Here is a 17670-nt window from a genome sequence, read left to right as displayed (position 1 = left end):
AGTAATCATTTGATGAGTAAGTAAATGGCATTTCCAATCATGATCTCTCCAATCAACCTCCATCCTGTCTCCAGAGTGATATAATTAGAAGATAAATCTGCTCACCTTAATTTTCAGCTTAAAACCCTTCAGCAGGTCTGCAGTATTATAGGTGATGCAAACTGAAATGTCTTCAGTAGTCAGGCATATCCTATAAACGTAATGAGTAAAGTTTATGTGTGTGGGGAGGGGGTAAGGAAGGATAAAAAAAGTGGAAAGTGTATGACCCACCTAAGGGCGTTCAATTCAATTATTTTAAAATATATATTTTTTAATGTTTATTCATTTTTGAGAGACAAAGAGACAGAGAGTGAGAGGGGGAGGAGGAGAGAGAGAGGGAGACACAGAATCCGAAGCAGGCTCCAGGCTCCAAGCTGTCAGCACAGAGCCAGACGCAAGCTGGAACCCACAAGTCGTGAGATCATGACCTGAGCCAAAGTTGGATGCTTAACCGACTGAGCTACCCAGGTGCCCCCAATTCAATTATTTTAACAAATTGTGCCCACTACCTGGAAGCTCCTGTATTCAGAATAAATAACCATCTCCACAGCATGGCTTGGTGGGCACTAAGCAGGTCTGCCATGCTTACTCCCTCGTGGGCCCTATAATATCAGAGAAAACAGACTGTGTATATCCACATACTGTGTGGTTGCAATGTAACTGAACACGTTGCTTTTTCATTATTAAATAACCAGGCAAGGAAGCAAGATGTCACTGTTGGCATACTCTGAAATGATATCTAGAGCCAGATGTTTGAACCAGATGACTAAATTTGTTAAAGGCAGTTTGTACAATTATGTGAGGTAATTATACCTGGGTTTCAGGATGACATGATTGGGTATCTAAAACAAGGGATCTATCATTCAGTGACTCCAATCTGTCAAGACCTTACCTTTGACAAAAAAAGCAGCATCACCACCAACTTGAGCTTATTTCCCATGAGCAACCAAAGAGACTAGAGATGGGCACTCACAGAACCTTGCCATCCTGAAATCTCCCAGAGTACTTTGCTGAGAATGAGTCCTCTAGACCCATCACAGTAAATTATACTTGTTTTAAGATTTCCTCATCAGAGTGTTCTAGCCCAAGTCCTCAGTGGGACTTTGACAATGGCATACGATCTGACCAGTGTTTACTAGAACAGACTCCTCCCTCAACAGTCCCAACACATACTCTACTTACTATTATTACCAAAGATCCATTTCCTCCTGATGTAGGACCTTTATAAATTCCTAGAATGTCCTTCCCACCCACACATTCCAGGCAAAGTGCTCCACCCAAGAATTAACCTCTCTAGGAATCCTCTGCAGATCCACTCAAGCCAGCTAATTACTTCTCTCCTCTTTTCTTTGCACTGTTTCCCATATATATCTCCCTTCCTGTCTTCATTTTATTAATTGCAATTATTGTTTTATCTCAAAGCCATAGGGGCAGTAACCATGTCTAATGTATCTTTGAATTACTGATGCCTAACCGAGTACCTGGCAATTACAAGGCACTCCAATGTTTTCTTAATTTAACTTAATTATAATTAAAAAAGAGTGTTCTGGTCAGTGTAGCTAGAGTAAAGTTTTCATAATTGCTGGAAGGGGAAGACGAGTTGGAAAGAGGGAGAGAAAACATACAGAAAAAGAGATCCAAGTTGCATCACAATTTTTTTCATATTTCACATAAATAAAGGCAGTACTTTGCATTGGAAAGAATGTTACAGTTTGTCGATTTTTTTCTTTACCATTATGGGCAGAAAGTGAGACACTCTAAATTCTCAACATTGTTCAATTAAACCTTACCTCCTTCCCCCAAAAAAGAATATTACAGTGAATCCCAATTTGTTGATGCACCCTTCAAATTTCAAAAATCGGTCTAGTATAATGATTAACTGTAGTCAGACAAGGAGAGCTCATTCACTGAACAGTGAACTAATCCTTCTGTGAGCTGATCTGACAGAATATTTATATTCTAACTAATGCAAGTTAGTAGGAAAAACATTAAGATTCTCAAAAAATAAACTGCCACATGATAGAGATCAAACACAGAAAATTCACATAAGAAACAAAAGTAGGTTTAAAACATTGAAAATATTCAATTGCACCAACACCAACAAAAAAATATAAATGAAACGACAACTGGGCAGCCACTTAAAACCTGTTAAATTAGCAGGTTTTTCTTCACATTATTACCATCTAATGCTAGTGGGTTTGCTATGTAGCAGGGATAGTTGGCATAGATCTTGTGAAAATAATGGAAAACCTTACTAAAATGGAGTCAGGAGGTTTGGGAAGGGGAGCTCCCATGCCCTACCACTGCAGATCCAACAGGAAGAGATGGACTTGATCTTGCACATGGATGCTACTTTACTATCCCACCTGGGGAAGACACGCTTTCTTATCCCCACCCCACTCAACAGCTCAGCCAATGAGAAGCCACCAGTTTACTCCAATGGACTTTTAGTTTATGACAGCTTTCCCAATTTATCCCTTTTCTCCCTAAAAAGGTGTACCTTTGTTCTCCAGATTTCCCATGGTTTTGCCACAGGTTGTTTGTCCCATGTGGCAATTCTTTCCTGAATAAGCCCATCTTTTGCTGGTAAAATAACTGGAAGATTTTATTTTTAAGGTGGAAAATTTACAGGAAAACAATCTGAACTCACTGTTGATAATTTATCATTAAGAAATATTCCACTTCTTCCTCTTTAAGGACATAGCCGAGCCGGTCAGTGGCCGCAGTCTTGTGGCAGATGTAGACATGCAGACCTTTGCGAAGACCCTGACAGGCAAGACCATCATCCTAGAGGTTGAACCCAATGACGGCACTGGGAATGTTGAAGTCAAAATCCAAGACGAGGAGGGCATCCCACCTGACCAGCAGCATCTGGTTTTTGTGGGCAAACAGCTGGAGAATGCCACACTCTCTCAGACTACAATATTCAGAAAGAGTCCACCCCATACTTACTGCATCGCCTGCGGGATGGCATCACTGAGACTTCCCTCCACCAGCTGGCCCAGGAATACAACTGTAAGAGTTGTATCTGCAAGAATCAGATACTGTACTGGACTGCCATAAGAAGTGCAGCCACCCCCACAGCCTGCACCCCAAGAAGAAGGTCTAATGAGGCCCCTCCACCAGCTCTCCTTTTGCTGTCAGGGTGTCCTCCTGCCAAAGCCCCAGGGCCCTGGGGCCTCAACGTAGTTTCCTTTGCATTGACTAGAGCAGTAAAAGGGAGAAGAAAATCTCCCAAAAGGGAGTAGGATATTATAGATACAAAATAGTATTTATAGTAATGAAAAATTAGAAGCTACAAATGGCCAAAAAGCATGGTCAAGTGGAAAAGATTTACCTATTCTTCGGAATATATATAGTCATCATTAAAATTGCACAATAGATTTTGGGAAGATGGCGGCGTAGGAGGACGCGGGGCTCACAGCGCGTCCTGCCGATCACTTAGATTCCACCTACACCTGCCTAAAGAACCCAGAAAACCGCCAGAGGATTAGCAGAAGGGAGTCTCCGGAGTCAAGCGCAGACCAGAGGCCCACGGAAGAGGGTAGGAAGGGCGGCGAGGCGGTGCGCGCTCCACGAACTGGCGGGAGGGAGCCGGGGCGGAGGGGCGGCTCGCCGGCCAAGCAGAGCCCCCGAGTCTGGCTGGCAAAAGCGGAGGGGCCGGACGGACTGTGTTCCGACAGCAAGCGCGACTCAGCGTCTGGGAGGTCAGAAGTTAACAGCTCTGCTCGGAAAGCGGGAAGGCTGGAGGACAAAGGGAGGGAGAGCTGCTGAGCCCCCAGACAGCAGAGCTCAGCTTGGCGGGGAACAAAGGCGCTCACCAGCGCCATCTCCCCCGCCCATCCCCCAGCCAAAATCCCAAAGGGAACCAGTTCCTGCCAGGGAACTTGCTCGCTCCGCGCAAACACCCAACTCTGTGCTTCTGCGGAGCCAAACCTCCGGCAGCGGATCTGACTCCCTCCCGCTGCCACAGGGCTCCTCCTGAAGTGGATCACCTAAGGAGAAGCGAGCTAAGCCTGCCCCTCCAGCCCCCGTGCACCTTGCCTACCCACCCCAGCTAATACGCCAGATCCCCAGCAACACAAGCCTGGCAGTGTGCAAGTAGCCCAGACGGGACACGCCACCCCACAGTGAATCCCGCCCCTAGGAGAGGGGAAGAGAAGGCACACACCAGTCTGACTGTGGCCCCAGCAGTGGGCTGGGGGCAGACATCTGGTCGGACTGCGGCCCCGCCCACTAACTCCAGTTATACACCACAGCACAGGGGAAGTGCACTGCAGGTCCTCACCACGCCAGGGACTCTCCAAAATGACCAAACGGAAGAATTCCCCTCAGAAGAATCTCCAGGAAATAACAACAGCTAATGAACTGATCAAAAAGGATTTAAATAATATAACAGAAAGTGAATTTAGAATAATAGTCATAAAATTAATCGCTGGGCTTGAAAACAGTATACAGGACAGCAGAGAATCTCTTGCCACAAAGATCGAGGGACTAAGGAACAGTCACGAGGAGTTGAAAAACGCTTTAAACGAATTGCAAAACAAAATGGAATCCACGATGGCTCGGCTTGAAGAGGCAGAGGAGAGAATAGGTGAACTAGAAGATAAAGTTATGGAGAAAGAGGAAGCTGAAAGAAAGAGAGATAAAAAAATCCAGGAGTATGAGGGGAAAATTAGAGAACTAAGTGATACACTAAAAAAAAATAATATACGCATAATTGGTATCCCAGAGGAGGAAGAGAGAGGGAAGGGTGCTGAAGGGGTACTTGAACAAATTATAGCTGAGAACTTCCCTGAACTGGGGAAGGAAAAAGGCATTGAAATCCAAGAGGCACAGAGAACTCCCTTCAGACGTAACTTGAATCGATCTTCTGCACGACATATCATAGTGAAACTGGCAAAATACAAGGATAAAGAGAAAATTCTGAAAGCAGCAAGGGATAAACGTGCCCTCACATATAAAGGGAGACCTATAAGACTCGTGACTGATCTCTCCTTTGAAACTTGGCAGGCCAGAAAGGCTTGGCACGATATCTACAGTGTGCTAAACAGAAAAAATATGCAGCCGAGAATCCTTTATCCAGCAAGTCTGTCATTTAGAATAGAAGGAGAGATAAAGGTCTTCCCAAACAAACAAAAACTGAAGGAATTTGTCACCACGAAACCAGCCCTACAAGAGATCCTAAGGGGGATCCTGTGAGACAAAGTACCAGAGACATCACTACAAGCATAAAACATACAGACATCACAATGACTCTAAACCCATATCTTTCTATAATAACACTGAATGTAAATGGATTAAATGCGCCAACTAAAAGACATAGGGTATCAGAATGGATAAAAAAACAAGACCCATCTATTTGCTGTCTACAAGAGACTCATTTTAGATCTGAGGACACCTTTAGATTGAGAGTGAGGGGATGGAGAACTATTTATCATGCTCCTGGAAGCCAAAAGAAAGCTGGAGTAGCCATACTTATATCAGACAAACTAGACTTTAAATTAAAAGCTGTAACAAGAGATGAAGAAGGGCATTATATAATAATCACAGGGTCTATCCACCAGGAAGAGCTAACTATTATAAATGTCTATGCGCCAAATACCCGAGCCCCCAGATATATAAAACAATTACTCATAAACATAAGCAACCTTATTGATAAGAATGTGGTCATTGCAGGGGACTTTAACACCCCACTTACAGAAATGGATAGATCATCTAGACACACAGTCAATAAAGAAACAAGGGCCCTGAATGATACATTGGATCAGATGGACTTGACAGATATATTTAGAACTCTGCATCCCAAAGCAACAGAATATACTTTCTTCTCGAGTGCACATGGAACATTCTCCAAGATAGATCATATACTGGGGCACAAAACAGCCCTTCATAAGTTTACAAGAATTGAAATTATACCATGCATACTTTCAGACCACAATGCTATGAAGCTTGAAATCAACCACAGGAAAAAGTCTGGAAAACCTCCAAAAGCATGGAGGTTAAAGAACACCCTACTAACGAATGAGTGGGTCAACCAGGCAATTAGAGAAGAAATTAAAACATATATGGAAACAAACGAAAATGAAAATACAACAATCCAAACGCTTTGGGATGCAGCGAAGGCAGTCCTGAGAGGAAAATACATTGCAATCCAGGCCTATCTCAAGAAACAAGAAAAATCCCAAATACAAAATCTAACAGCACACCTAAAGGAAATAGAAGCAGAACAGCAAAGGCAGCCTAAACCCAGCAGAAGAAGAGAAATCATAAAGATCAGAGCAGAAATAAACAATATAGAATCTAAAAAAACTGTAGAGCAGATCAACGAAACCAAGAGTTGGTTTTTTGAAAAAATAAACAAAATTGACAAACCTCTAGCCAGGCTTCTCAAAAAGAAAAGGGAGATGACCCAAATAGATAAAATCATGAATGAAAATGGAATGATTACAACCAATCCCTCAGAGATACAAACAATTATCAGGGAATACTATGAAAAATTATATGCCAGCAAATTGGACAACCTGGAAGAAATGGACAAATTTCTAAACACCCACACTCTTCCAAAACTCAATCAGGAGGAAATAGAAAGCTTGAACAGACCCATAACCAGCGAAGAAATTGAATCGGTTATCAAAAATCTCCCAACAAATAAGAGTCCAGGACCAGATGGCTTCCCAGGGGAGTTCTACCAGACATTTAAAGCAGAGATAATACCTATCCTTCTCAAGCTATTCCAAGAAATAGAAAGGGAAGGAAAACTTCCAGACTCATTCTATGAAGCCAGTATTACTTTGATTCCTAAACCAGACAGAGACCCAGTAAAAAAAGAGAACTACAGGCCAATATCCCTGATGAATATGGATGCAAAAATTCTCAATAAGATACTGGCAAATCGAATTCAACAGCATATAAAAAGAATTATTCACCATGATCAAGTGGGATTCATTCCTGGGATGCAGGGCTGGTTCAACATTCGCAAATCGATCAACGTGATACATCACATTAACAAAAAAAAAGAGAAGAACCATATGATCCTGTCAATCGATGCAGAAAAGGCCTTTGACAAAATCCAGCACCCTTTCTTAATAAAAACCCTTGAGAAAGTCGGGATAGAAGGAACATACTTAAAGATCATAAAGGCCATTTATGAAAAGCCCACAGCTAACATCATCCTCAACGGGGAAAAACTGAGAGCTTTTTCCCTGAGATCAGGAACACGACAGGGATGCCCACTGTCACCGCTGCTGTTTAATATAGTGCTGGAAGTTCTAGCATCAGCAATCAGACAACAAAAGGAAATCAAAGGCATCAAAATTGGCAAAGATGAAGTCAAGCTTTCGCTTTTTGCAGATGACATGATATTATACATGGAAAATCCGATAGACTCCACCAAAAGTCTGCTAGAACTGATACATGAATTCAGCAAAGTTGCAGGATACAAAATCAATGTGCAGAAATCAGTTGCATTCTTATACACTAACAATGAAGCAACAGAAAGACAAATGAAGAAACTGATCCCATTCACAATTGCACCAAGAAGCATAAAATACCTAGGAATAAATCTAACCAAAGATGTAAAAGATCTGTATGCTGAAAACTATAGAAAGCTTATGCAGGTAATTGAAGAAGATATAAAGAAATGGAAAGACATTCCCTGCTCATGGATTGGAAGAATAAATATTGTCAAAATGTCAATACTACCCAAAGCTATCTACACATTCAATGCAATCCCAATCAAAATTGCACCAGCATTCTTCTCGAAACTAGAACAAGCAATCCTAAAATTCATATGGAACCACAAAAGGCCCCGAATAGCCAAAGTAATTTTGAAGAAGAAGACCAAAGCAGGAGGCATCACAATCCCAGACTTTAGCCTCTACTACAAAGCTGTCATCATCAAGACAGCATGGTATTGGCATAAAAACAGACACATAGACCAATGGAATAGAATAGAAACCCCAGAACTAGACCCACAAACATATGGCCAACTCATCTTTGACAAAGCAGGAAAGAACATCCAATGGAAAAAAGACAGTCTCTTTAACAAATGGTGCTGGGAGAACTGGACAGCAACATGCAGAAGGTTGAAACTAGACCACTTTCTCACACCATTCACAAAAATAAACTCAAAATGGATAAAGGACCTGAATGTGAGACAGGAAACCATCAAAACCTTAGAGGAGAAAGCAGGAAAAGACCTCTCTGACCTCAGCCGTAGCAATCTCTTACTCGGCACATCCCCAAAGGCAAGGGAATTAAAAGCAAAAGTGAATTACTGGGACCTTATGAAGATAAAAAGCTTCTGCACAGCAAAGGAAACAACCAACAAAACTAAAAGGCAACCAACGGAATGGGAAAAGATATTTGCAAATGACACATCGGACAAAGGGCTAGTATCCAAAATCTATAAAGAGCTCATCAAACTCCACACCCGAAAAACAAATAACCCAGTGAAGAAATGGGCAGAAAACATGAATAGACACTTCTCTAAAGAAGACATCCGGATGGCCAACAGGCACATGAAAAGATGTTCAACGTCGCTCCTTATCAGGGAAATACAAATCAAAACCACACTCAGATACCACCTCACGCCAGTCAGAGTGGCCAAAATGAAGAAATCAGGAGACTATAGATGCTGGAGAGGATGTGGAGAAACAGGAACCCTCTTGCACTGTTGGTGGGAATGCAAATTGGTGCAGCCGCTCTGGAAAGCAGTGTGGAGGTTCCTCAGAAAATTAAAAATAGACCTACCCTATGACCCAGCAATAGCACTGCTAGGAATTTATCCAAGGGATACAGGAGTACTGATGCATAGGGGCACCTGTACCCCAATGTTTATAGCGGCACTCTCAACAATAGCCAAATTATGGAAAGAGCCTAAATGTCCATCAACTGATGAATGGATAAAGAAATTGTGGTTTATATACACAATGGAATACTACGTGGCAATGAGAAAAAATGAAATATGGCCTTTTGTAGCAACATGGATGGAACTGGAGAGTGTGATGCTAAGTGAAATAAGCCATACAGAGAAAGACAGATACCATATGGTTTCACTCTTATGTGGATCCTGAGAAACATAACAGAAACCCATGGGGGAGGGGAAGGAAAAAAAAAAAAAAAAAGAGGTTAGAGTGGGAGAGAGCCAAAGCATAAGAGACTGTTAAAAACTGAGAACAAACTGAGGGTTGACGGGGGGTGGGAGGGAGGGCAGGGTGGGAGGGAGGGCAGGGTGGGTGATGGGTATTGAGGAGGGCACCTTTTGGGATGAGCACTGGGTGTTGTATGGAAACCAATTTGACAGTAAATTTCATATATTAAAAAATAAAAAAATAAAAAAATAAAATTATCTCAAAATAAAATGAAAAAAATAAAAAAATAAAAAATAAAAATAAAAAAATAAAATTGCACAATAATGACTGTTCAACATGGAAAAATATAATAGTAATAATGGTTACTATATTGAACATTTATTATTTGCCAGGTACTATGGTAACTATTTCACACGTGTTGTGAGATAAATACTATAATAGGGTTTCCAGAGTTAGCAAATAAAAATATAAGGGGTACAGTTCAATTTGAATTTCAGATAAATGACAGGTATAGTATAAGTCTATCCCATGCAATACTACCCATTGTTTATCTGAAATTCAAATTGAACTGGGCATCCTATATTTTATCCGAACACTGGTAATCCATTTTACTGATGAGGAAACTAAGACACAGAGATCCACCTAGGGACATACGAGCAGTGATAAAATGCTAAGCATACAGAAAAAGTAGAATGGAAACTTCTGTCTATGAGTGATTAGAAATGGGTAAAACACATGCATGCCCATGGATCACAGCTGAGAAGAAGCATGAACAGATAAATACCAGGACCACCAAAATCTAGCACTTAGTCTGGGCACGGTGCTCCCATGAAGCCTTCCACGCCCGTTTTAATAGATGAATAAAGTGAAGAGTTAAATATTTTGCTCAAAGTCATAAAGCTAGTAAGAGCAAGATCAGATTCTGACTGTAAAGCTCTTTCTTTATCCCACTTTGTCATCTTGATTTCCTGGCTGAGTTTTTTCCCCCCTTCAGGTGCAGTTCCATCAATATTGATATAAAAGTTTTTGTGTGATAAAATACACGCACAAGGACACATGAATATTTCAAGGAGATCTGCAAAACCTAGTCATTAAGGGTTTGCTTTGGTTTAAAGTCATTCCTAGAACTAACCCCAACAAAACACTGAAAAGAAAAGGTTGTGATGCACATTATGGCTTAAATTGTGATTTCATTTAGAAAGTAAAAAAGCACCCTCCATATTAATCCATTTAAAAGTGAGATTGCTCTCCCACTTATGCCTCTCTCTAAGCTCCTCCCCTTTCTCTCTACACTTTAGCAAGTAAACTTGTCTGGTCCTTCAAGTAACTCAGTCAAGAGGGATTACAAATTTTTTTAGGCCAAGCATACAAGAAAGCACATGTGCACACACAAACACAAACGTGCCGATATGCTTTCACCATGAAAGAAAACTCTATGCTCTATACAGAACAGGGCATTTTAGGTGATTTCCCTTAGGTGTCAGCTTAATTTCTCCTTGAGACGTTAGCCCACATCAAAAAGTTTGTGCTTTTGATTGTTTATTCTGAAAGAGGCAGCTGGCCACAGGACAGCCTGTGATGCCTTTACCACAGTTTGCTTTTGTTTTTCCCTCTTGATAATTACCTCATGACTAAACCACTCACTGGTCCATGTAGAAGAATCCCACAGAGATGAAAACACACTTGTTTAAATAAAATATTTATGAAGAAGCCCTCAAATGTCACTGAAGCAAATGCAAATTATCTTCACATATTGTGCAACCAATATGCCACTCATTCCTTAGAAGACTATTTCCTGATTGCAATTATCATTAATTTTTAAAAATTAATCCCATTGTGCATCATCATCCTAATGTCTATTCATAAAAATCTAGTGCTCTAAGGTTAACTCTCTTTTGACTATCTGTGAAATTTTTAATAAGACTAATATTTAATCTTGCTCATTATTTTGAAGTTTTCCCTTAGAAACTATATTTAATCATTATCTTATATGTACATCTTCTAATAAATTTTTTCATTCTAATTCAGTACCAGTTGACATTAGTGAGGGTTCCACATTCTGGCTTTTTAATGAAATACTGCTCGGACACGATTTTCTTAGTTTGTTCTTCTTTCCACCCCCAACCCCCCAAGTTGGATCTAATGGATCCAATCTAATGAGATCTAATGGATCTCATTAGATTTTCACAGAAACCTCAAAATAAAAATTGGGGGCAATATTATCAAAGGAAAATAAAGAATCAGTCGATGTGTACGGCAACCGTTAACAACACCCCTGACTTTCCATACCATCTTTCCTAATTTTTCAGGAAAGAAATACGAGCTGAGCTGAGCTGAGCAGATTAGGTGGTTTAATCCTTTGCTTGATGGTCTCAACAGTTGTCCTCCACTTGGAATCAACACTTTAGAATCAACAGAACTTAAAAAATATGCTGATAACAGGCCCCACCACCAGAAACTCAGATTTAATTTGTCTAGAGTAAAGCTCAGTCATTGGTAACTCTTTGTTTGTTTTATTTGTTTGCTCCCGAAATGTTGCTAATGTGCAGCCAAGGTTGAAAACCATTTGTTTAGAAAGAGCTTTTCCTGAGGTCAATGTCCACTTGAAAAGAGAAGTCACTAATGATGAGCCATAAGGCTCTTCTTCACACCCTGACCACAAAATGAAGAAAAATCTCTAGAAACACAAAGCTGGAATGTCAACATAAAACCTAAAAATTAAGCTGAATCTTTACAACTGCGTAGAATTTAACCTACAGTTAGAGACTAAATCCTTTATAGAAGAACGCAATAGACAAAGGAAGTCTGAAGGGGGCTCTTATGAAAAAAGACCTAGGAAATTTTCATTGACAATAACTCTCAGATTCTTAGTACATGTAATGTGTTTATCTAAGAAGCTACTTTGACTTAGACTCAACCCTTTCCAAATGGAACCCATGGCCTTGCTGCTAGTTTAGCTCTGAGCTTCAGTTTATTCATAAATACCAATCTCTTTTAGCCATGCTTCTCAAATTTGAATGTGCCTATAAATCATCTGAAGATCCTGTTAATACACAGATTCATGTGCAGTGGGTCTGGGTGGGGCCTGAGAGTCTGTGTTTCTCATAAGCTCCCAGATGATGCTGATGCTGCTGGTCCACAGATGAACACTTGGAGCAGCAAGGTCTTAGAAGACGTCATGAGGATTAAATGAAATGACCTACATAAAGAGTTTGGCATGGACACGGTTGGCACCCTAGAGAAGAAAAGGCTTATAAGGAAAATAATACAACGTGGTTAAAACCTAGAAATTACATGACACAATCCTCCCTTCTTTTCCAGATGTGGAAACAGTGGGTTAAGAAAAGCTAACATCTCTACCTCCTTACAGACAAAGGAAAAAACCAATAGTTTTTAACTGGGGAAAAAAAAAGTGCAACCAAGGTCCATGAGTGAAAGTTAAACAGAACTCTTCATTCCATACCAGGAAAAAATCTTCTAACAATAAATGCTGTCCTACAATCAATCGGCCCACTTGAGGAGAGAGTGTGAAGTCTCCAGTTACAAAATGTGAGCATAGACCAGTTGATGTTAAAGAACACATTCATGTTTCAGGCGACTGTTGAACTGAGAGACATCACACACTTAATATTTTTAAAAAAATATTTTTTAGTAACACAGAAACCTCATTTCCTTCTTCCCTCCACCCCTTGAAGTAAATGGAGGTAACCTAGGCCAAAAAGCCTTGGAGTCTTCTTTGACTCCACTTCTCCCACCCCACACATCCATCCCATCCACAAATCCTAGCGCAGCTACCTTCAAATGTGCCCACAACCCAGTTACTTGTCACCATCTCCATTATGACAACCCACTTCCCACTCTGTCTGCATCACGACAGCAGCCTCCTATCAAGTTTCTGTCTCTCCCCTTGTTCTTCAACAGCATTTTCTCAGCAAAGAGCCCCAGTGCTGCCACTTCTCTGCTCAATCCCTCCCTTCTCGTTGAGAGTAAAATCCAAAGTCCTTCTGCTGGTTGACAAGACCCTACGTGATCTTTCCCCTCCAGCCCTCAACCATGTTTCTCATCATTCTCAATTTTTTTCTCTCTCCAGCCACCCTTATTAAACTCACTGTTCTTTGAATCACATCAAGGATGCCCTTATCTCAGGACCTTTGTACTTGCTCTTCCCTCTGTCATGAAGGCTACACTCTGGGATTTGCAAGTTTATGTCCCACATCCCCAATATATGAAACAACATAAAGACACTTAACAGAAGGATTCTAACTGCTCTCTATGGAGAAAAAAAAGTGCTCACACTCAGCTTAAAGATCAGCACTTTACTTTCATAGTTCATACAGATGAAAGCCTGGGTGAGGCATTCCAGATCCAAATGTGACTCAGCTTTACTTTTTAACACTGCACTTTCATCAAATCCTCTCTTAACGCCAAGTCAGGGGAGACTATGTACTGTACTCCCACATCAGAGCACCCCAGCTACCTGGGCAGGGAATAACCCTTCTGGATGGCCACTGATCTGTGACCCACGCATAGTTCACCTCTGAAAAAAATGAACAAATATCCCAGATGCAGTGTCCCTCTGCATACTTCCCCACAGGGAATGATGTCTGTGTTCTTCTTCTAAAACCAAAGTTCCTCGGTGGAGCTTGAGAAAATCTAACTACCACCAAGTAGGCATGGATAGACAATGGACAGAGAAAGCTGGCAAATGCCATTCAGTTGAGTCCCTTTGCAGAAAAGGAAGTCATTCATTTACAGAGAGGACTTTGTCAGGGACCCGTGTCCCAGGACCAGTGTGTATGCTTATTTTGGTTCACACTAGACAATTGCCAGGGCACCATGTGCAGTGTTGTGCAATGCAGCTACTCAAGCCACTCAGCTCTTAGAGCTCGAAATGAAAGCCACTCTTGGTTCAGACAATCAAACAGCTTCAGAGGGATAGAGATAAATGCATCTAATATAAGAATTAATGTGGGCAAGGAGAGGAAGGAGGGAAGTGAAGAGAGATCTGGCCTGAGCTGAAGTGCCCTGGGAAAGAGGGTGCACTCTGATGTGGGCTTTAGCCTCCGTCCCTCTCACCCCATGCTCACAGTGCCCCACTCCTGCCTCAGGAGCAGGCTACTTCCAGCCTGAACCAAAGATCCAGAGCGGCATGGGCTACCTAGAAACCACCATGCCCTAGTTAGGAAAGCACCATAGCGCTTTTAGGAACTCAAGGACTAGCAGGGCATACTCTTAACTGTGGCTTCTTCTCAGCCAAGTTATCAGACTTGTTTCTTGCAAGGAGTTTTTTTCTGTGACTCTTCCTCAAGGGCAACCCAGTGCAGGGGCCAAGCAAAGCCCAAGAACATGGAATCCAGCTTATATATTAAAAGAAGCAGAGGCATAAAATCAGCCAAAAAGATGTGGAGTGTTAAACATGGACTCAGCAAGAGGCCTCACTCATCTTCTCTTATAAAGAAAGCCAAAGGAGACTACTTATGTGGGATAACAATGGGAATTTGTGGCACAGTCACAGGCAAGGAAGTGGGACATTTCAACACTAACACTTGCTCTGGGTGAAGCATGCTAAATAATTTTCTTGTTCCCGTGGCTCAAGGAGAGAACTTTCCCCACTTAGGACATCATCCAGGGCTCCCAGTTCACGAAACAAGGAGCTCTCACTGGTATCTGTGGTCTGTGCAGCACATCACAGCCAGCAGGAAGCCACACAAAGGCTGGGCATTGAACCTCCAGGGAAATTGTTTGCGATCAACAGTATTTCTTGACTTAATTCTGCAGTTTGAAGTAACACATTAGTGATCATCTGATAAACTTAATTAATGTAACCACAGGCAACAGGGAACAATAATCTTTCTTTTTCAATAGAAAAATAGACTTTGAGTAGGGAAAATCTGATATAAACTTTTGGCAGATGATTTGTCTTCACCCCACCGACCCATTTTGAATATACTATCAAGGAAATGCTATGTAAGTCAGACTCGCTGTGTATCTCTTTATAAATCAAATAATTATCCTTTGTACAAGTAGATTTTTATATAATGGATTGGCTTAAAATGAGGTAAATTTGTACTGGATAATTTGCACAGCAATAGCTCCTTTCCAATATTTATACACAGGAACATCAAGGGGAAAGGCCATTTTCTCATCCCATCTTTAACGCATACTTTTTTTTTTTTTTTTTTTTTTTTTTTTTTGTATTTAGGTTGAGAGAATATTCGAGAAAATGATTTCTCCAGGTAAGAAGAATCTCAAGTAAACATTTGGACTGTGTCTTCCAGTAAACAGCAGTGGATGAAATGTGGGAGACCCAGGGCCCTTAGGAAAAGCAAATGGCTCCACTAAAACTCCTTCCTCTAACCTTAATTGGTCAAATGCCAAAATAAACGAACTTTCCAAAGTTAGGAGCTGTGCAACTTCCACTAGGGATAAGTGCAGGTGCCCCAGCCATGACCAGCAAGCCCACCACCGACCCGTTTGTGCCCGGCAGCGGCAGCTGGTAGCTCCGGGAGCCCAGGCCCAGGCCGCCTCCACGCCAAACGACCCGCCGAGAACGGGTTCAGGCCGGGCTGCCCAGGACCCGGAGCTCCCCGTAGCCGGCCCCGAGCCAGATCCCGCCCCGCCCTTCCCACCCCAGACCGGGGAAGGGAAATGGGCGCTCAAGAGAGAGAGTGGGAAGTGCCCAGTGGGATTCAGCCGCAGCCGGGGCCGTCCCCAACTCCCAACTTCCCAGAGTTTCCTCCGGCCTCGTCCCCCTTCCCACCGCGGAGAAGCGGCCGCGGCCTCCCCTCGGCCGGAGCGCAGAGCCCGGGAAGTGGAGCGCGGAGCCGGGAGCTCGGGAGCCGCCCCCCGGAGCGAGGGCGACCGGAGCGCAGGTGGCGGGCGTGGTCCCTCCAGCCCTGCCCCAGTCCCCCCGGACCCGGCCTCCGCGCAGCAGCCCCTGCCCGTGTCCCCGCCCGGGTCCAGTATCAGGCCACGGCGAGCCGCTTCCTGATCCCCTCCTCTAGGTCGGCGGCCACCCCCCACATTCCCCCAGTCCGCGTCGCTCATCTGCCTCAGGCCCCGGTGCGGCCCCAACTCCCAGCACAGGGCCCTCCGGTCGCGCCCAGCAGCGGCGGCTGCACTCACCTGGGTCGCGAAGCCGGGGTCTGGCGCGGTCCCGCAGGTGGTAGATGAAATCCTGGCAGCTGTCGTGCTCCAGGGCCCCACGGGCACAGAGCTCGGCTAGCAGCTGCAGCGCCTGGTGACAGAGCGCGTCCCTGGCCCCGGGCATCGCCCCCCCGCATCCTCGGACCGAGCCGGGCAGGCGGGCGCGGGAGACAACCCTCCGCCTGCCAGCTCAGAGCCGCCGCCTCCGGGCCGTCAGCGCTCTCCGTCAGGGAGCCGCCAAGAAACGGCCCGAGCCCCAGCCCCGGCTGGCCCGGCCTCCCACCGGTTGCATGCAGCTCTTCGGCTGCCGGTCGGTCGGGCTTTCTCTCTCTCCCGCCCGTCCGCTCCGTCCCTCCCTCCCCCGGCACGGAGGGGAGGTGGCGCCGCACAGCCCCGCGCGCCTCTCTCCCGGCGCCCCGCCCGCCACTCGCGGCCGCCGGGGGGCGGGGCCCGGTCAGTGGCGCGCGCCGCGGGCTGGGATCCCGGTGGGCCCGGCTCGGGCGCCAGCGTTGGACGGAGGGCGCTCGCCCGCTCCTAGAGGAGCGCGGGACTCGCCTCCGGACCCGGCGCTCAGAGCGGCTGCGCCCAGGCTTGGGGAGTGTGATCGGGGGCGCGCTGTGGGCATTCTCGCCATCCCACCCCTCCGTCCTCTTGCAAACCAACACTCTCTCCCACCGCCCCTCGCCCGGTGCGTCGAAAGCACGTTCTTGGGTGCGCTGCGCGAAAGGTGCAATCTGAACCACACCCGCCCAAACTGGAGAACCTAGTCCCGGCTTCGAACTTGAAAAGCGCCGTCTGGACATAAATCACGGGCCTAAGGGTGCTAGACCCCCAAAGGCGGGTTCGGGGCCAAGATTTGCCAACAAAGGAAGAATCTCCCAAGTGCAGGATCTTTTCCACCACGGTGGTGATTTGGAGACGATGGAGGCTCTCACATCAGAAATAAGGTCAAATAAATGGCTCCTGAGAAAGGGGCTGGGACACAGATCCTGGCTGGTTTTCTAAGCAACTGATTAGAAATCCGAGGATTGCCAGCGTGTCTCCTGCACACACCAAGTTAGACTATCACACAATCTGAGGTTTGGGGAAGAGAACGTTGGCCACCTCTTATGCACCCACCTCTTCACACTCCCAGGCAATAAACACAGAAATAACTACGAAGACTGAACTCCGGTGGGGAGGGGAGCAGGAGAGGGGTGCCAGGCACTATACCACAAGCCTTTTAGATATAGAATCTCATTTCATTCCCTTGATAGCCCCCCAAGGTCTACATAACTGTTACCCTCATTTTACCAATGAAAAACCTGAGGCTCATAAAGGCTCAGTTCACCAGCCCAAGTTCATACTTGAGGAGGCAGAGTAACCTCTAATACTAGTAGTAATAATAAAG

General features: G+C 44.2%; 1 protein-coding gene and 1 pseudogene across 1 annotated transcript in view; one reads left to right on the top strand and one right to left on the bottom strand.

Moving 5' to 3' along the window:
- SYT9 (synaptotagmin 9) overlaps positions 1-16404 on the bottom strand; it is a 201939-nt gene extending 185535 nt beyond the window's left edge. Inside the window, exon 1 of the mRNA XM_042906776.1 lies at positions 16260-16404. Within this exon, the coding sequence (XP_042762710.1) occupies positions 16260-16404 (145 nt within the window). The remainder of the gene's footprint in view (positions 1-16259) is intronic.
- On the top strand, positions 2779-3148 carry LOC122200972 (annotated as a pseudogene).
- Positions 16405-17670: the final 1266 nt, after the last annotated feature.

The sequence above is a fragment of the Panthera leo genome, chromosome D1 (genome assembly GCF_018350215.1).
Source record: "Panthera leo isolate Ple1 chromosome D1, P.leo_Ple1_pat1.1, whole genome shotgun sequence".
NCBI classification, from domain to species: Eukaryota; Metazoa; Chordata; class Mammalia; order Carnivora; family Felidae; genus Panthera; species Panthera leo.
The sequence above is the reverse complement of the archived record's forward strand: the minus strand, read 5'-3'. Positions and strand labels throughout refer to the sequence as shown.